The sequence below is a fragment of the Schistocerca gregaria genome, chromosome 1, assembly GCF_023897955.1.
Source record: "Schistocerca gregaria isolate iqSchGreg1 chromosome 1, iqSchGreg1.2, whole genome shotgun sequence".
Taxonomy (NCBI): domain Eukaryota; kingdom Metazoa; phylum Arthropoda; class Insecta; order Orthoptera; family Acrididae; genus Schistocerca; species Schistocerca gregaria.
Genome location: NC_064920.1, coordinates 500,380,563 through 500,401,903, shown reverse-complemented (window position 1 = coordinate 500,401,903; position 21,341 = coordinate 500,380,563). Strand labels below are relative to the sequence as shown.

At 38.3% G+C, this 21,341-nt stretch overlaps 1 protein-coding gene across 4 annotated transcripts in view; it reads left to right on the top strand.

Annotated features, from left to right (window-relative positions):
• Positions 1 to 21,341, top strand: part of LOC126354011 (AP-1 complex subunit sigma-2) — a 63,299-nt gene that overhangs the window by 10,274 nt on the left and 31,684 nt on the right. For all 4 annotated transcript variants that reach the window (XM_050003347.1, XM_050003328.1, XM_050003355.1 and 1 more), the window contains exons 3-4: positions 263 to 371; positions 11,206 to 11,343. In XM_050003347.1, the coding sequence (XP_049859304.1) occupies positions 263 to 371; positions 11,206 to 11,343 (247 nt within the window). The remainder of the gene's footprint in view (positions 1 to 262; positions 372 to 11,205; positions 11,344 to 21,341) is intronic.

The following is a 21,341-nucleotide window of genomic DNA, read 5'->3' as shown; positions in this document are numbered from 1 at the left end:
ACAGTGTATTCTACTGAGACTGCTGTTGTTAGGCAATGATACACTATTTGTAATAATTTTCTCGAGCACTCTATAGACTATTTATATCCAGTATGGCCATTCAGAGTTCGCCAATCTATTCAGCCCCAAAATGCTGATCTTCGTCATTTTCAGCTTTGAGTGTCCTGTGTATTTTATGTCATTTTAATTCTTTTTTGTGCTACAACTTTTGCTGGCGCTGTACAAAGTAATTTCCTAATGTTTTCCTATTTAATTTTTATAGGTATGCAAGTTTGTACTTTTGCTGTGCTATTGAACAAAAGGATAATGAACTGCTGACACTGGAAATCATTCATCGTTATGTTGAGCTGTTGGATAAATATTTTGGAAGTGTAAGTTTAAGTGTTTTTCAAAATAGTGTTACGTTTTGAGGGGTTTTGAAAACTGTGTGAAGATTCAGCTTGTTTTTTATTTGTTTGGTGTTTAGTGTAGTTTAATAATAAACATATTATATGTATAAGCCTTGATCGTTAAGTCAAGACATGAAATGTCCTGTAATTTCTATTCTCTTTATTTCTCCCTGATCTCAGGGGCGTAGGGAGGGTAATGATCACTGTGTCTGTGATATTTTTGATAAAGCCACACACGTCCCTCAGGTCATCCCAAATGGTAACCTCTACAGAGCGCTCAGCATTTTTTTCTTGGGTACAGGCTTTGTGAACCTGGATTTCTTGTGCTAAGGCTGGTGAGAACTGTAAGTTCTCTTCATCATTGTAAGCTATTGGCATGCTTCAGTGGCAAATACATGGGGTGGTGGTGGAGCATTGTGTGCTACAGGGAATGGGGTTTTCTGCCTGGATTGCAAAGCTGGATAACACCTCTATGGAAACAAAAAACAAGGTGTTTTGTGCACCAATGAGATGCTTGGTTATTGAGGCAGAACAATCTCTAGGAGGTAACTTCTGGGGAACCTCTGCCTGGGTGGACATTTACTAACATAGCTGCTTGAGGGATGCCTATGAAGCTTATATCTCCCAGTGGTTCAGGTGATCAGTTGGGAAGTTTTAACACCCAAACCCCAAAGAGACATTGTGTGGTTAATCCACCTGAGATGTCTGTCAATATAAGAGAAACCAGTGACAGTAATGTACCACATTGTGTAGTAACAGTCACAAAATAGGTCACTATAATTTGGACAGTGCTTCATGGTTTCACTGTTGCGTAATTAGTTTTATTAAACATGTAGAAGGTTCATTTGGGAGAGGAAAAAGGGGGGGGAGGGGTTGCGTTTGTACATATAAAAGCTTTGCTGGGACTTGCAGGGCAACTTAAAAATATCACAAGGCTACACAATGGTACACTGCTGATTGAGACACTGAAAGATACCCAAGTGAACAATTCGTTAAATACCGAACTACTTGGAGAATATGCTACCAACAGCAAGCTGCACACTGAGATAAATTGTTGTTTTATGAGAAGTAATGTGCTGGTGCATTAAGAATGTAGATTCTAAAGAACTCAAACAGTAATGGGAAAAGGAATATGTTACGGAAGTTCAGAGTTTCTTGAAAAGGGTTTATTGAGCTCCATGAGTCACTGTTTTGTACCCTGACATTTAGTTTACCGAACTTGCCTACCTATATTGTGGAAAGCTTTCTCTGCATTACAGTTATGCCCTGTGTGCCCAATCCAGTGCACTGCATTAAGTGTCAGTGCTTTGATCATCGCAACAGGGGTTGTAAAAGTCAGGCTGTGTGTGAAAGATGTGGATCCACTATCTGTGAACATGTTGTTCTGTGTACTATCGCACCCAGCTGTGTCAACTGCTCCCAAGCCTACACAGTTTGGAGCAAAGAATGTCTTGTCTAAGTAGAAGAGGAGAAAAGCCAGGAGACTGAAGTCAGCTAACACATCTCATTCTATGGTGTTTAAGTTAACATAGCCACCTGCCTTTGGGAAGTTGCCTCAGCATTGAAGCAGCACATGCAGAAGACTATGGTTGGCCGAGTGTGTCAGCGAGCAACTGCACTACTAGTCTGACAGCCAAACTTTGCTACCACTGAAATAATGTTAACTGCAGAACCTCGACAAAAAATATAACCTTAGTTAAGAAAGAGTAGGGGATATTTTCATAAACACTACCTACCACTCCTTGGTCATTCCATGTCATCATCCAGAAGTTTTAGGAAATGACACCCATCATCATGCAAATCTTTGAAATTTTGGGTAGTGGAAGTTTATCTAGATATATTCATATTTCCAAAATGTAAATGTTGCAGGTTAATTACTTTTTCACTTATGATAAAAAGAAGTTGAATTCAGGCTTTCATAGATAAGCTCCTTTATAATTTAAAATTCAATTTTTCCTACAGTTTTTGCAGTGGAAGCTTGAATTTTTTTAAGTTAAAGAGGAAGGTTTATATTTTTATAGTCTTGCTTCTTGTAGTGAATGTTCATAATCTACATCCCAGAAAAAATGTGAATAATTTCTTTTAAACAAAATCCACGCATGGACATTATAATGTTTTTTTAAGGTATTGTCACCTCATAGATACCTTTGAAAAATTTACAATATTGTTATAAATATGCCATTATGTCACACAAAAAGAATCAATGTCTGGAAATTATGGGAAGTATGAAAAACAACATTATTGTAAAAGAAATATTGAAGTTGCTAATTCATGAGTACCATGTCACCACGAAATTGCTGAAGTTTGGCTACACTGGATTTCCCTAGGAACAAATCATATTTGAGAACACTTGTTCTATTGCCACTAAGCATATTGCATCATCCAGTTCCTTTGTTTTGAGTCATGTGTTTATTGAGCATGCAGTTCTAAGCTCTTGTACTGAATTGCACCCAGAGTCAATTACTGGTTAAAAATTCAAATGTTGCAGTTTTTAACTATTCATTCCAAAACAAAAGTAAGTCCCCTAATGTTAAAATAATAATGTGAAATACTATAGTAATGAAACAGTGAGATAGAATGATTTTTCATAATTTAATTACTTTTTAGGTTACACTAATCATCTTTTGAATTATTTATGACAAATATCGGTTTTATGACCGAAGCAGTTCTGAAAGTACAAGGAGGCAGTGTTGTCTTGGACAGTATCTGCGAGATCCACAGCATTTACGAAAAGTCCATGTAACATCAGTATGACCTTATTGTAAAGTTGTTTTTGTAATGCCGTTTAACCTGAAGATGAGGTATAACCCTTGAAACATGTCGCTAAATAAATAAGTAATGCAATAGTTAACAAAGTTTGTGACTGGTAGAGGTAATTAAAAAAAAAAAAAAACTTTACATATTCCCTGACTTGTGTGATTGAACTGACCAGTGAAGAACAAGAACTTTTATTATGGTGAAGCAACAGTCATTCATACTGTTATTTAACTATTTCATGTGCATGTGTTAAACACAAACACTGCGCAGATTCCCTCTACATAAGAAAATTTGCTGTGATCCCTTCAAGTGCCATAAACGATCTGTTTCATCTGGATTGCATGAAATTAGTTTAGAAAAGGCGAATACCTTCAAAATGAGAGGCTTTAGCATTATTCCTAAAATTTCACATACATATCAAGTTGAGCTGGCTGCTGATGCAAACACTATCCCTGACAGTGATTCAACAGAACCGGAAGAAAAGGCAAATCCTGCTGAAGAACTCATGGAAAAAATCAAACAGAAAATTGAATGTGCAATAATTGTGAAAAAATTCAGTTATTTACTCTTGTGCCGCCAACTTGGTCTCTACAGTAAGTACGTTTCAAATTTCAAGTTTCTGAATATTTGGTATGACAGGCAAGAGCTGTTTTAATGGAGAAGGGTATTTTATCAATGGCTGAGTGGAAAGAGGAAAGACATTGGGAAAAAAGACAAAGTGAGCACCAGCAAAAATACCTATGGAGAAAAGTGTCTTTTTTTAAGTAATTTAACTAAACTGTATTCTCTGTATAAAAAAAGTATCCTGAAGATAAAGTATGATTATCAAAATTTGCTTCTCTTAGACCAAAACAGTGTATACTTGCAGGATCATCAGGAACACATACCGTATGTGTGTGCATTTACCACCAAAATGTTAAATTGCTTCTAAATTCCATTTCTATTAAAGAAACATACAAAGGTATAATGAAAATAATAATGTGATATAAACAACCGAGCCTGTGTGCTTTGTCTGTGTGAAAAGTGCCCCACCAGTTCATAGCTTCAAACCCACTTAGAAAATGAATTAGGAGACTATGATCCCGATGAGATAGTTCAGTAGTCAGTGGATATCAACTGATAGAATGACTTTAAGTGCTCCAATCACTTCTCTATCAGAATTCTGACACACTAATTAAGAAAATTGAAAAACTTATTCCACACTCTTTTATTTCTAAATCACAACCTGTTTATCTGAAAATGAAGAAGGAAACACTTGATGAAGGCTCAGTGTTAATTTTAATGGATTTCAGTGAAAATCTCAATTTTGTTGTTAACAATGGCAGCTGCACTTTTCACACTATCCATATATATTACAAAAAGGACAAACAGTTGGGTGCAAAAAGTATTTGTATTGTTTCTGATGATCTAGAACATGATGTTGCCTTGGTGTACCAGACTCGGAAGACTGTATTGAATTTTTTAAAGTGTGACTTTCCAGAAATTCATCTTATGTTGACTATTTCAATGCTGGTTGTCCTGCACACTATTAAAATTATAAGAATATCAGAAGTATCTGCTACCATGAAAACAATTTCAACGTAAAGTGTTTATGAGGCAATTGTCCAAAATATTTTTTATAATTCAACAATAAAATTAATTTACAAAAATTTAATTGGACCGTTCTAACTTGTTTTTAGAAACTACATGTCCGAAAGGATATTCGTGGAAAACACAGTCAGAATACCATTTTTTGTTTAAAAACTGCAGCCAATTTTCAAATTTTTACCGTTTGCTTTGAAGCATCCCATTGCAATAAAAATTGGCAAATGTTTATGATATTAGATACAAAAGCAGTACACAAAATCTCTGGCAAATGTTTATGATATTAAATACAAAAGCAGTACACAAAATCTCAGTTCACAACTAGATAATGGGTGTCATGGCCTGATGGATGACTTTACATGGAAAGACCCTCCTTACTTCTGTTCCTCCCAACTCACTTACAAGCAGTCACTGTATCAGTGCATTTGCATCGTGAGTTGACAATATGTTAACTCTATCTGCCTCCACGTGAGGTTTTACACAAAGAGACTCTCAGTTTCCCCAAAAACTTTTTCCTCTGTGGTGAATTTAACACGCACAATGTGCTTTGGGTTTTGACAATATGCTCCAAGGGTAGAGCAATTGAGAGACTTCTTGTGTGTGTGTGTGTGTGTGTGTGTGTGTGTGTGTGTGTGTGTGTGTGTGTGTGTGTTTTTAACACTAGGCACAGCATGAATTACAGCACTGAAACACGACCATTCACAGCTATCAGTCAGTGTCTAGGTAGGCTCTCTAGCCTTTGCACGTACTGCTGCATGGGAAGAAATAGTTGATGACAAAGAAGTGGTTGCTTCCAAATCTGGATTCACCTGCCAGACTCATGCCCAAAAGAAAGACGCCACAATGGGTGGTTATTAGGGCAAAATGGACACTCCACATACAGCTTTCTGTGTCTGCATACAGCTTTCTGTGGATCCTGTTATTAAAATGATCCACCACACCATTGAAGCATCCATTCCACAGCCTTTGGGTCAGCTGAAAAGGCCGCTTGTCCATTGGCGGATGGCGAATGCTGCTCTGCAGTCAGGACCAGTCAGGCGGCTCTATTTAGGTTCAAGTCCTAGCCAACTTCAGAGAACACAGCCTTCTGGATAGTGAGGACAAAATGTTGCAGAATTATTACTGGCAGCCAAAAGAGATCGTAGCAACAGTTCCTGACTACCATACACCATTTCACAAAAAGTACATTATAGGAAACTATCAAGAGGGTTTCTGTGAGAACTGAGAGGTGCTCAGTGACTGTTGTAATAGTGAATGGAAGTCTCCAGATAAACCGGTGAGACATTGCTGATTGTAGTGGCCTATTTTGTGACTGTTGCCACCACTGTCAGTCAGTATTTCGATTTCCGACACTAAAGAGTAGCTGTTGAGAGGAGCAATAGGAACTTCAGTCTCACCACTGATAAAGTGTAAAACTCCCTCTTTCTCAAGTGGGAGCGAAATTACGCATTGTCTGTAGCCCTTGACACGTCACCAGGTCTTGATAGGGCCTATTATAGTATGTTACGGCACCAGACAGGACATAGCAAAGAAATCCTTGCTCTTGTAATCTCCTGTGGACATTGAGATGTTTTCCCAGTTTGTGATGAGAGGCAATTTTAATTCCACTTTTAAAACCTGGGAAGGACTGTACATACCTTAGTAGCTGTTATAGTGTTGCCCTCATCCTTGGGTGTATGTAAATTGCTGCCTTAATTCTCTTAGCTGTTTTCTGTGTGGCTTTAGGAGACATCACTGCATCTTTTATAACCTGGCCCCCTTGGAAACTGCTATACAACAGGCTTTCCTGCAATGACATCACCTAATGAGTGTGTTCGTGACATCGAGAAGGCTTACACTACTGCTTGAAGGCACAATATCCCCAGGCACTTCCATGAATGATGGTTCCAGTGATGTCTTTTTAACTTTACACAATCTTTCCTCTCATCACACTATTTTAGATATTGAGTTGGTGATGTCCGTTCTGCAGTTTTGAGCAAGAGAACAGACCCCCTCAGGGTACTGTCTTAAGAGTGACTGGCTTTGCCATTGCTATGAAAAGCAAATGTTTACAGGTAAATGTCTGGTCCAATGCTCCCTGAGCCTGTGAAGGACAACTTGCCAGTTGCAGCAGACTATTTGATGTTTGGAGGAAAGGGATTTTTAAATTCTCAGCCGAGAAATCAGTGTGCATTCTTTTTAACTCCTCATGTTGTGTTTTAATTTTTCCTGAGTTGACAATTGGGACACTGTTCATAATTTTCAAGACACTGTGAGATCTCTGTGCCTCATATATGACTCTTAACCATACACGGTTGCCACACCTTAAGGGCCTTAAGAGATGGTTTCTCGAAGTACTCAGTATTTTGAAATGTCTTAGCCACAGTTTGTGGCAAGCAGACCAAATTTGTCTGTTCCAGCTTTAAGGAGCCTTTGTGTGATCTCACAACCCAAACTTCCAGATGTGACACACTCACATGGGTAACAGATGTATGTCAGTTGAGTATGAACCAAAACATTGATTTAGTTTGTGCCGTGTGCTGTTGTCCAGCAGAACATGTGTGAACGGTAATTAAAAGCATCTTAAGAGCTACGGACGATAGGAAAAGCATATATGTGAATTATTGTATTGTTGATATCATGTGGGTGAGAAGGTAGAGTGTTATGTTGTTGTACCAAAGTTCTGCATTCAAATCCCCCTGATTACAAATATATATATATATTTTTTTTTTTTTTTTTTTTTTACTGTTTAGTGTGAAACTTTATATGGGAGAATACTTTCCTGGCATGTAAAAGGACTTCTTGGAATTTGTAGCAATGTTCTTTTGGCAGTCTGCTTTCACTTGTTACTTGAACATTTTGAACTTATTACTGATTTTATTATTTTGTTTATTAATAATTATTATTATTTAGGTTTACTATTTTCAAAGAAAAAAAAATGAAAATAGAATGCCAAGAGTACATGGTTATAAACTCCAAACAGCCCTTTTACATGTCATAAACACGTTATCCCATATAACACTGTCATGCATAATACATTAAAAAAATGTTTGTCATCATCGGGGTTTTAACATGGGACCATTGGTATGAGGCTCTAACACTCTACCCCCCCGCCCCCCCAAAAAAAAAAAAAAAAAAAAATGGTTTATTTGTCACCACAGAGCACGAAATAATGCCAACCATTACAAAACATTCAGTAGTGCAAAATATACATATAAGCAGTATCGTGGCCAGAATATAACTAATTACAGTATTAATATACAATACTAATATACAGTCATTTATAGATTACTCATTTTGTATCTATGAATAATCATAATCGTCTCATGGCACATAAAGGCTTCGGACTCCTCCTTACATTGACAGTTGCCCAGGTGTAGGAGAATTCCTGTGCCACGCGAAGAACAATCGTCAGCTTGTGTGTCAATTGTCCTTCCGAGCTACAGCTAGAAAAATGTTTCCCCATGATAGCAACATATGTTAGCTACTAACAGTTATGCTTTTGATGTGCTCCATAGTTCTGGTGCTACTTTTAATTAATGGTTGTGCCCGTTCTGCTGGACGACAGTACATATTGCTAACTAAATCAGAGTTTTAGTTGATACTCTGTCGACATACAGTGTTTGGTACCGATCTGAATGTTAGATATATGAAGGTTCGGGTGACAGCTTGATTATTGGTATACTGTGTATAGGTATGCGAGACCCTCTTATTTAAAAATCTTGGACATGGTGCACCATGAAGGACTTCAGCTGACAACTGGGGTATTTAGAACCTGCCTTTGCACAGAAGTTACTGAGTCACTGCTCAACATCAGGCAGGCAGTGATGGGCACGTTGTGGGTGGTGAAGTCATCTACTTGGGTGTGGCATTAGTTATGCCAGTCACTCTGACAGGATGAAATGACCCTGATCTGCCTCTGAATTTGGCAGTCCCCTAACATATGGCATCCAATTCAGCAAGAGGATCCTCCCTCCACCCTCCTCCTTCCAGACTGTGATGCCCGTGCATGGAAATCGCTACAAACCACATTTTAACTGAACACACTTTATTGTGAGAAGTGGGCAGTAACAAATTTAGGTGAGGATCTACCCTGATGATAAGGTGAGTCTGGTAAAGTTTTGTGAAATGTCTGGACTCCATCCCAAGCTTTTAGACTGGAAATTTTAATGTGATGCAGAATGTCTGGGTCATTCATTCTATTCCAGTGATCAGCAAGCTCCAGCTATCTGCAGTACTATGTTAATTCTTTCCACTGCATTTTCCCTTTTTCCTCTAAGTTATAGATCTGAAAACATGATTTTTGGTGTTTGTGTTTGCGTTTGTTTTGGGTCGGGTGGAGTGGCATTAGGGCATTCAGGAATTTCCATTATTGTTACAGATAATTCATGTTAATGTTTTGCAACTGTGCCAGTGATTCATAACTTTCACACCCATCATCTTATGAGTTCTTTGGTGTTGTGATTATTACATCCTCCTGGAGATCTGAGGGTATTGTGCCTGTCTCATGTATCTTGCATATTAGGTGGTTCAGTTTTGTCATGGTTTGTTCTCCCACAGTTGTTAATAATTACGAGAGAACATCATCTATGCCAGGTGCCTTGCTTCAAAATAAATCTGTTAGCACTCTATCAAATTTTCTTAACAGTTTTGCAATCCACTTCTCATCCTCATTCATTTCCTCTTTCAATATGAATGCTAAGGGATGTAATATTAAACAAGTAATCTTAGCCTCTAGTTACAATCAGTCCTCATGCAAGAATCGTGGAGAGGATCAGGGAATGCATTTGAAGTACAAGCACAGATTTAACGAGTAATGAAGCATGAATGTAATGTTTGGAAAAGATTTGTTGAGGGCATAAGACAAATGTGCAGCATTAAGGTTGTATTTAAAATTTGGAGTTATCACTGCAGGACTTCAGTAGAGAACAATATAGAAAAGAAGTGAATGAAGCTACAATTTAAAGGACATTGATTGGGAAGCTAAGGGCGAATGGATACTATTTAGTGGAAGTTGCTGCAGAACATTAATTCACTGACTCATTCATTTGCCCATCTATTTCTGTAAATCTAACATAAAGAAGAGTCTTCAGGGATGTCGAACAAGTAAAGCTATACATTAGTAGACAGAATCAGTCACCGCAGACAACTTTTGTTTGTGTTCTTTGTTTTATGGTTAAAGCAGATGCAGTTTGTGCAAATGAAGTGACTTACTTAAGTTACTGAAAGAGGTGGCCGGAATGAAGTAGAATTTTATTTAAAAAGCTGAAACTAATGTTGGCGATTGATGTGTTTAAAAACTGAAGCTGTTTTGGGGTCTGTTAGCACTTATATATGTTGAGTGTTTTTCCAAGTTTCATTATAAAAATTTCGTTTTCTAAAAACATTTTGGTAACTGAGCATCACTCACATGGTACTCTGGAGACCACCAAGAAGGCTAGTTGAAGGCACAAGCAATGCGGATAGGGACACCACAGGCACCACAGTTGTAAGACTTCCATACAGGCTGTATTACAGTTAGTAGCAGCTACATGGGACGTCAAGTTGAAAGGGGTGCCAGGATTTATACACAAAGCGTATGACAATTAATGGCAAAAACTGACTGTGTGAAAGTGTACGAAGGAATGGGAAGGAGGGGAGTGCCAAATAATAGATCACTTGTTTAAAAAGAATGTTCTTGAACCAGCCCTGCACCAGGAAGAAGAGAAACAACACATTCTTCTAGAGCCTCTTTCAATCTTTTCTATGAACTAATGAGGAGCCCTGTCAGACTGCAGTAATGGTGTTAATGGTTACAGCCATTACAACACCCCCCCGCCCCCCTCCTCACACTGCTAAAAGGAGGACTCCTGCAGTTGATTGCTTTGCTATCATGTGAGCCTATATTTGTATGGTCTTCTTTCAATACTTCTTAAAGATGATGATAAATCTGACTCTTATTTTCTTTCTTTTTAAACATGTCATATTGTGACAACTTTCTGACAAGTCAGAACTGGTTATGGTAACAGATGTGTTAGGCAAAGCTAGAGAAGGACAATAAAAGAATTTTTAGAACTTTTGTGTTTGTCCAAAAGACATTTAGTCACATTCAGTAAGTTTCTTGTTTGGTAAGCAATTTGTAAGGTCATACTGCTCTTAACTGAAACTTCATTTTTTTATGGGAGCTGCTTACTTTTTAAATGTACAAATAATTACTTAGATCCCATGCACTGCAGAGAATGTATTTTTCTTGCTGGTTTTCAAGTGACTAATGTAGTATTTTTAAGTATATGTTTCTAAAATCTGTTTCAAAAGAATACTAACCATAAACTTCTTAAATTAAATATAAAAACTGTGATCTATTTGTAGTATGTAACAGAACAGTTATCAACTGTATCAGCATTTTATGCCATCAAATTGGTGTGCCACTTAACAGTGTATTTTTGCTCCTTAATGCATCAGACACATTTCATCAGTATCTATTCACATTAAATTAAAAATGCATGTATTATTTCAGGTTTGTGAACTGGATATCATATTCAACTTTGAGAAGGCATACTTCATTCTTGATGAGTTGTTATTGGGTGGTGAAATTCAGGAAACAAGTAAAAAGAATGTACTGAAAGCAATTGCTGCCCAGGATCTGCTGCAAGAGGTTAGTTATGGGTCCACTCACGTTGAACTTTAAGTTGTTTGAATGGAAGTATCATCTTTGATTGTTGATCTGTCATTATCCATTGTTTCTCAACATATCTGGAAGTTCGTTTTAGTGATGGACTGCTAGTTGTTTGGGTGTAGTGGACTTGTGCATTACAGTTTTGAAGAGCAGTTGTTATACATTTTCTGCCTAATGTATGCAGATAATGATAAAAAATGCGCCTGATGTGCATGCAATAAAACGTTAGATGTCACGTGGTTTGCTTTGTGAGGTGCGTATGTTGTAAAGACTTTGATTACTTCCGTTTATTGCATGATATATACAATGCATGATCTCTTAAGAGAAATTAATTATTAACTTACAATATTTGCACTATTTACAATACCTTACACTCCAGTATTTTGTCGTTCTGCATTAAAATTGCAGATGAGAGCCATGAGTCGACAGTTATGTTGAATTTTTATATTTAAATGGTGCAGGTTGTGATTTATTTTTTATAGGAATCATTTGATGAATATTAGGAAACACTCTGTAGTTCTTGAGCACTCTTGCTTTTTTTTAAAATATATAATGTGTTCCTGTATACTACTTTTGTGATCAGTCTTCAGAGAGCCTTACTGTGGAGTAAGGTGCATCTGAAATTACGATCTTCTGACACTTGGGCAAAACAGTATCCACAATTCTCAAAGCATTCTTATAATTTCAAAGAAGACTGATGAAAATGTTTGTCTTGCCAGTTGTTATTGCGTAATGTTTTCCTGATAATTACCTGTTGATATTGTTTTGTGGTCAGCTAGTAACATTTATTGGGAAGTTGCTGGGAGTGCACTGATAGGCTGTACCTTTATTGTTTTTTCGTCCATTGGACAGATTGACAAGTATTAGTTGTAGTTATTTCCCCATCCTTATGGTTTCTGAACAACAGCTATATTTGTGTTCATTTCTTGAACAGGTAAAACAATCAGTACTTGATTTCTTTTTAGTTGTTATAAGCAAACAGTACAAGGATAGGTCATTAACTTATGTCAGTGTGTGTGGCTTAATAAGGGAAACTTTAATGAAATTTTGTTGGTTACATTCTAGTAGACATTTTGTGGTTGCTCTTCACTGTAATTGTGTTACACATGTTTTGTCAATTCTGTTTTTATTATCTTCTCTTATTGTACTCAGTTTGTTTCATACAATGCCCTTAGTAAGAATCTCATGCCATGAATTGCCGTCCAGTAGTAATAGTAGTTGTTACTTGTATTTACTTTATCATTAGGTAATTACACAGGTAAAAGCTTGGTATTCTCAGCTTTAGATTGTGTTTGTCTTGCTTGAATGTCTTGCACACTTGTAAATTTACTTGATGCTGAAGTCTGATGATGTATCTGGGCAATTTGTACAACATAAGCTCATGAAATTTGGAAGAAAAACAGAATGGGGTCATAAAAGTATTCTAGTCATGTGGACAAGGTAGGTGATACAAATGTTATGACATTTGGTAGCGTGTTAAACTTTGTTACAATTTGCTTTGCGTTAGATCCTCTGCAAACAATTTTTTTTTCTAATGTGAGCAGTACTAGAATATGTAATGGGAGAAAAAACCACCCAGAATCATTCCCATTCTGCTTTTCTTTATTGTCTGTAATGATTATGAGAATCCTTGCACATGTCTTTTGTAAAAGCTTGAGAATTTAAACTAAAGGTGCTAATGTTCCTGTTGATATATTTAATATAATTAAAATATTTATTGAAGATGTTTGTACTGGTGCCTTCAGTATGTGCTCAGTATTTACCATCTTAACAGTTAAGTTATTTGAATCTCTTATCAGTAGCTAAGTTTCCTAGTGCCATATGAAACTTCATAGATATTATCTTGTTGTCAAGTTCCATTCTGTGAAGAACAGTTATGGGTTTAAAAATAGAATATAATATAGTAAAATGGCAGCTTGTTTTACTTCCCCTGAGAATATTTAAAAATCTCATCTGCAGGTATAATAGGTATTGGTGGTATTACTTTAGCATACTGACTTTTGGAAGGTTATGTTATTAGTTCTTTCATATGATGTTTTGTTGTTCTTAATTTTGGGCAGTGGAAATGAATTATGTATTTTTTTCATATTTTCGTGTTTGAAGAATGTAATTTCCTGTGATAGCATTTTTAATTTGGTTATGTATACTTTGATCTCTCCTGGGAGATAAACAGGGTTATGACAAACTTGTCACCCAAAATCAGAAAACTTCCTCCTACTAAAATTTGTAGGCACAAGACACAAAATTCATAGATAAAACTTCTTTCCTTAGAGCTTGTGTTATCTGCTAAAGATCCTTTTAATCAACCTTTCATCCCCAAACTAGTAATTTCTCACAGCCTGATCTGCTGGTGAGATCTCTACATTTCCCCTGGTGGGTTTTTCTCATTTTAGTTTTTTTATAAGCATAAAAAATATGATGTTGTTGTGAAGTGTAAAACACTCAATAATAGCTGTTACTTTGTTCCCCACTTTAAGTTCTATTTTGGGTAACTAGTTTAAATTAACTCTGTAAATGTGTCATTGTGAATAGTTTATTGCCATGTTGGCTTCTTACAAGGTGCTGATTATATAATTTGTTTATTTGAAAATATGAACTGTTGCGACATTTGGGGGTGTGAATTGTAGGAAGCATGTCATACATAGACTGTAATCAGAAGATACATTGATGACCATTTGAGAACATTAAATAAATTTACTTGTAAGTGGAATTATCTGTGTTCACTATTTTTCTGTTCCCTTTTTTTCAGTTACTTTATTCATGAGCATAAGACTGTCTATCCTCTATAACAGCATGGCATTTTAATATGCATGCTACTAATGATTAATATCAACATTTTTAAGCAGCAAAAACCTGTAACATTTATATTCTCACTTCAGGATCTCTTTGTATTGAGTTGCACATGACAGGCTTTAAATTGTTGACTAAATTGTGTAACTCTACTAAATTGTTTTGTTGTGTGATAAGCTTATAAAGATTACCTTCTGTTCACTGTAGTAGCATGATGAATGTAAGTGAAATGCATGGTAATGCATGTAAAATAAATCATTGGTTTGAAAAGTGGAGAGCATTTAAGAAACAGAATTTCAGTTTGTATAGTTTGTGATAATTTTACAATAATTTCAGCTTCTGGTGAGTACACTCCATTTTTCCCCTCATTTATGTGTCTTTAAAATTTAATTTGCTTACTACATAGCTCCTTAAAATGGCATGGTATTGTCCTTACTATCTACATTAGCAGACAACCATATTGCATGTTTGGACAGTTTGTATTTGCAAATCAGTTACACCAACATTCATTTGGTAGTGGAATATTAAGAATAGCATTATTGACATGTATGTGATTGGTACTAATGCTGCCTCAGCACTGCAATGTATCAAGTAAATCACTGCTTCAGAGCTGCGGAAACTTGAAATTTGTACTGTGTCGCTTTTTATTAATTTTTGTGAGTAGTGGGCTACTGATTTTGCTTGCTTGTAAGTCAGAGACAAATCAGTCACACTAGCGAAGTTGTACTATTTAATGGTATAAGTACTTTGTTATGAATCAGAGAAGTTGTAAACAGTATTGTCAGTTTATGTATACATCTATATACAAGGGAAACATCTACTTGATATGTGACGGAGTACCCAATAGCTGCTAGTAAATGAAAAAAGGGAAAGATACAATTTACAGTGAGTTAGCTGTTGATGTTTTGAAGTGACCAACACATTGATGGTCACATGTTCGTCATAGTTTAAAGATTTTTGAGGGAAAGAAATTGATACAGAAGGATGAACCATGAGAAACAATAACAAAATACTTAGAAATGAACTAACACAAGTGAAGATTCTACCAGGAAACTCTTAACACTGAAATCTCTCTCTCTCTCTCTCTCTCTCTCTCTCTCTCTCTCTCTCTCTCTCTCTCTCTCTCTCTCTCTGTGTGTGTGTGTGTGTGTGTGTGTGTGTGTGTGTGTGTGTGTGAGGGCGGGGGGGGGGGGGGGGGGGGAGTGTGGGAGAAATGAGAAACTACGAAAAAGAAAGTTGCTACTCACCATGTAGTGGAGGTGTGCACGCTTGCACGCCCACACACAGTAGAAGCACCCAAATAATTTTTTTTTCATTTCTTTCATATGTTTTGCAACTGATAAGAATGAAACCAATAGAAAACAAATTAGTAACTGGCAGGAATATGTTTGCTGGATCACTTTGGTAAAATGGTCCATAATGGTAAAAAAGAACATTCACTTTTTTACAATGATAGCTAAAAATATCTACATCATTGAGAAAAGATATAATCTTTTTACGTGCTACTTTAGGACTGCCATACTTCAACTTAGCTTCACGGCCAAATTGTACAATTTTGCACTGTGTCTAAACATAGTGTTCTCATTATTGAAGTGTGAAGAAATGAACTACAATGTGGCATACTTAATGAACCATTTTAAATTTTCAGTAAAGCTATGAATTATGACTGAAGGATTTTGCTGAAGTTTTTTGTAAAAGTCGTCTTCAGAAATCACTATGATAAATAATCCTTTATTAACTACTAGTTTCAATCATCCAGTCATCTTCAAATGTCATACTATTATTTATGATGTTCCTTGTGGCAAGACTTACTGGGGTAAGTGAAATTAAAACCATCCTCTTTTAGTGATGTCAATAATAAAATGCATTATATAATATAAACAAAAGAATGGAGCCTGATTATTAAAAATGTTAAAAAGATTAATAAACTATATCAGTGCATGGTACTATTGCTGGCACTGACACAGGATGGTTTTTATTTTACTTGATACCACAGTAATAATATTGTTGCACAGTGTGTTGTAAATAATTTTATGGTGCATGAAAATTTTTTTAACATCTACATATAAATGACTACTCTGCAATACATACCCAACTATGTGTCAGAGAGTTCATCGAACCACTTTCACATATTTCTGTACTGTTCCACTTTGTAACAGTGCATGGGAAGTATGAAAGCTTAAATCTTTCTGTATGAGTTCTGGTTTCTCTTATTTTATAAGTTATTTCTCCCTATGTAGGTGGGTGTCAAAAAAATATTGTTGCATTTGGAGGAAAACTGATAGCAAGTAAATATATATTTATCAGTAGTTCATGACAGTTGTCATGACACAGGTGAGGAATATTTTTGTACCATCATTTGAAGTTCACTTTGCCACTGAATCAAACAATGAAGTGACTGTGTTAGATTACTAACCTACACCAATTCTCCATCTCTCCTCCTCCCTCTGCCCCCCCCCCCCCCCTCCTAATTGTGTGGAGAGAGTAATTTCACCTCATGAATGGCTGATAGTGACATCACGATCCTTGTTCTCAGGGAAAAAGTTGCAAATTTTGGAATTTTCAACAGCAATGTCCGAACAAGCATTGAGTGAAACAATACCTGATACATGTGAAGCTATATAACTGTTCTGAAGCTAGAGTTCATGAAGACAAGTACAATATCTAGTTACATAATATATCAACTGTGACATATTATAGATTCTATTTTATGTGTTTTTGGACTTGTTTTGAACTTCATATATTCTAGTAAATTATAGGAATGGCTAATGGGGTAACTTGTATTTTGTTACTGAGTGTATGCAAATTTTCGCTTCGCTGCCTGAAGTCCACCAGCAGCTTTTGTACCAGAATATAAAACTCCATTCTGCATATGTAGGGATTAACACACTGTCTTAAAAGCTTAAGTTTCAATATTGTGGTAATGAAGTACAGTTTACCTTTAATTCACTCTTTTTATGAACCACAGACTCCATAATATAAAGACACAAAGGAACTTGTGACATTTAACTGATAATGGGTGTTATACATCAGTGGGGATGTTGAAAACTTGTGCTGGACTGGGATTCAAACTTGAGTGACCTGCTCACTAGCCAGTTACTTTGACCACTAACCCATCCAGCCACAGTGGTCATTGAAACTGTACGGATTACTCTAGCAAGCCTCCCATCAGACGCAAATTATCAGCTTACACCACACACTACTGTCATAGTGCGCCTGTATATCGTCCTCATTACTTATGACATTTCGCCAGTTGTAGGAGTTTGAGAATGGCGTGCATCTACATTGAAGGGATTAAGGGCCAGTCTCGCTGTAATTATACACTCCTGGAAATTGAAATAAGAACACCGTGAATTCATTGTCCCAGGAAGGGGAAACTTTATTGACACATTCCTGGGGTCAGATACATCACATGATCACACTGACAGAACCACAGGCACATAGACGCAGGCAACAGAGCATGCACAATGTCGGCACTAGTACAGTGTGTATCCACCTTTTGCAGCAATGCAGGCTGCTATTCTCCGATGGAGACGATCGTAGAGATGCTGGATGTAGTCCTGTGGAACGGCTTGCCATGCCATTTCCACCTGGCGCCTCAGTTGGACCAGCGTTTGTGCTGGACGTGCAGACTGCGTGAGACGACGCTTCATCCAGTCCCAAACATGCTCAATGGGGGACAGATCCGGAGATCTTGCTGGCCAGGGTAGTTGACTTACACCTTCTAGAGCACGTTGGGTGGCACGGGATACATGCGGATGTGCATTGTCCTGTTGGAACAGCAAGTTCCCTTGCCGGTCTAGGAATGGTAGAACGATGGGTTCGATGACGGTTGGGATGTACCGTGCACTATTCAGTGTCCCCTCGACGATCACCAGAGGTGTACGGCCAGTGTAGGAGATCGCTCCCCACACCATGATGCTGGGTGTTGGCCCTGTGTGCCTCGGTCGTATGCAGTCCTGATTGTGGCGCTCACCTGCACGGCGCCAAACACGCATCCGACCATCATTGGCACCAAGGCAGAAGCGACTCTCATCGCTGAAGACGACACGTCTCCATTCGTCCCTCCATTCACGCCTGCCGCGACACAACTGGAGGCGGGCTGCACGATGTTGGGGCGTGAGCAGAAGATGGCGTAACGGTGTGCGGGACCGTAGCCCAGCTTCATGGAGACGGTTGCGAATGGTCTTCGCCGATACCCCAGGAGCAACAGTGTCCCTAATTTGCTGGGAAGTGGCGGTGCGGTCCCCTACGGCACTGCGTAGGATCCTACGGTCTTGGCGTGCATCCGTGCGTCGCTGCGGTACGGTCCCAGGTCGACGGGCACGTGCACCTTCCGCCGACCACTGGCGACAACATCGATGTACTGTGGAGACCTCACGCCCCACGTGTTGAGCAATTCGGCGGTACGTCCACCCGGCCTCCCGCATGCCCACTATACGCCCTCGCTCAAAGTCCGTCAACAGCACATATGGTTCACGTCCACGCTGTCGCGGCATGCTACCAGTGTTAAAGACTGCGATGGAGCTCCGTATGCCACGGCAAACTGGCTGACACTAACGGCGGCAGTGCACAAATGCTGCGCAGCTAGCGCCATTCGACGCCCAACACCGCGGTTCCTGGTGTGTCCGCTGTGCCGTGCGTGTGATCATTGCTTGTACAGCCCTCTCGCAGTGTCCGGAGCAAGTGTGGTGGGTCTGACACACTGGTGTCAATGTGTTCTTTTTTCCATTTCCAGGAGTGTATGTATGGTGTCTGTTCCTTCGGGCATGTCCAAAAAATCAAAAATAATTTTGATCCTGTAGCTATTATGAATCAACACACAAAGGAATTAATGCCATTTAGCTGCTCCTGGGCATCAGTATACATCATTAGGGAAGTCAAAAATGTATGCTGGACCTGGATTTGAACCCATCTCTCCTGCTTATTAGGCAGATGCTCTGACCACTAAGTCATCCATATGCAGTGATTATTGCAGTTGCATGGACTGCCCTAGCACACCTCCCATCAGACCCAAATTCTCAACTTATCCATATACTACTGACATAGTGATCCTGCCCATTATCATAATTACTTCTGGCATTCCACCAATTCCTAGCATTTGAGCATAATGTGCATTTGCCCAGCCTTGCTTTAGTTATGTGTGCGATGTCTATTCTTTTGGACATGTCTCAAAGAACAGACACCACTTATATAATGTAAGTATGAGTTTCTTTATGACCTAAGATACAGCTGCATGGCGTTTCTTTATCAGTTTAACATAATATTCTTCTGTGTAATATATACTTTTATTTTGTTTGCACTGACACACAAGATGATGACATGGAGCAGCATTGAATGAAAATACGCTAACAATCCCATGTCCAAGTCAACATAATGAGAGAGGTTTCCAAGTTAAAAGCTCATGGCAGACAGACTAATAATTTTGGTTTAGTCTGCAACAATTTTTTTTAGAAATACTATTTCTGTGTTTTCTGTAGGGTCAACTGCTCTGGTTGTGTCTATTAAGGAAATAAAAGTAGCTGCCTTCTTATTTAAATCATTGTAATGCTTGCTCTTAACTTTCCATGAATATATGTAACTCTTCTGAACAAACAGATGACTTGACAAGTTTCGCATACCGGATTTGTGGCAATCTCCTGTTCGCAGTCTCTGATTTATAAGCACAGATGTGATTTTCATCCATGGATATAGCAGTTTCTCTCAGTCCTTCAACTCCAACTTACCGATTTGCAAACGTCTCGTGCACACGCAAATGTTGTATCCACATGCCACAATCTGTCTGCCAGATTATATGTGGAATGGTCAGTAGTACAATCACGTGGGACAAGAACTTAGCCACCCCCAGGAGACATCACTCTGATACTTTTAACACACTGCCTCTAGCCTTGGTAGTGGCCTCAGTTCATTGGGAAAGAGAAACCACAAGTTTCTTCAGCTGTGCCATTCCCAGCTCAAGTGACTGTTTGACGACAGATCCCATAGAGGTACCAAATTGAGGGGGTGTTGATTGCTATGTTTCACCTGTTGTTCTGAGAGATTAAGATCGAGTGGCTGAATAGGGAGTTGAGTTGAGTTGAGGTGTGATGGAGTGCCTCGGTGTTTGTCAAACCAGGAATGTATGTGTGCGGCACTGTGAACATGGCTGTTATTGTCTTGGAAGCTGTGAGTGTGAAAAACATGCTTAGGAAGGCGTAGAAAAAAGTGTAACACTTGAAATACACATCCTAGCTCATATTCACCACAATCTGAACGAGTGAAACCCCAAAACATCTCCAGAAATAACTTTGGCCTGAATCCTTAACATAGTGCATGTTAAAAGTGTCACTGGCCCTCAGCGTGCTCGTCACCTCACACAATTTGAAATGAGGAAAATAATGACTCATTAGACCACACTGCGTGCCTCTAGTCACCTATTGCCCAGTTTCTGTATTGTTTCGGCCATGGGAGACATGCAGCTTAATGTGCTGCTGTGATCAGTGGCCTTTTGTGAGGTTCCTGCCTCCAAATACTTACTGCATACAGTTCCCCGTGCAGCAGTTTTTTCAGAAACTGGTGGAGATGGTTGTGCATTTACTGTTGGCAGCAGTTCCTTTTGGATTTACACTCTATTGTCACTGATAAGACATGACACACTCCTCCAGTTCCGATCATTTAGGATCTTTTAATGTTCACTATTCTTGTGTTACGTTACATAACTGTGAGCGGTACACTATTCCTTGCAGACACGTTGGACAGTCCACATTGTTACACCAACAAACTGTGCAATTTCATTTGTGGTCTGGTCTGGTCATGGGCATGTCCAATGACTTGACATCAGTGGAGGACCAGTTCTGCACCATCTGCAGCGTTCCAAAGCAACTAGCGTGTTCTTTTAAGGTAGTCACTAATATGTTTAGTGAGGTGTATTATTTGGAATTGTGATAGACAGTCTGCTGTGTTCTATTTCTTGTTCATGCTCCTGTTCACTTCTTGGTGCCTCCACCATACAGCAAGTGGTTATTCTTATGATTACATTGTTTACATTACACTCACAATTTCCTGTTTTATTTTAACTGCTCGTGACTGGTTTGAAAAGAATTCTGAATGATTTATGAAATAGTTTCATGAATTTATACGTAGTTTCTGAGTCTTAGATACTGTTCGATGACTCATTTTTGCCCCATATTCTCCAACCTTCTTTATGA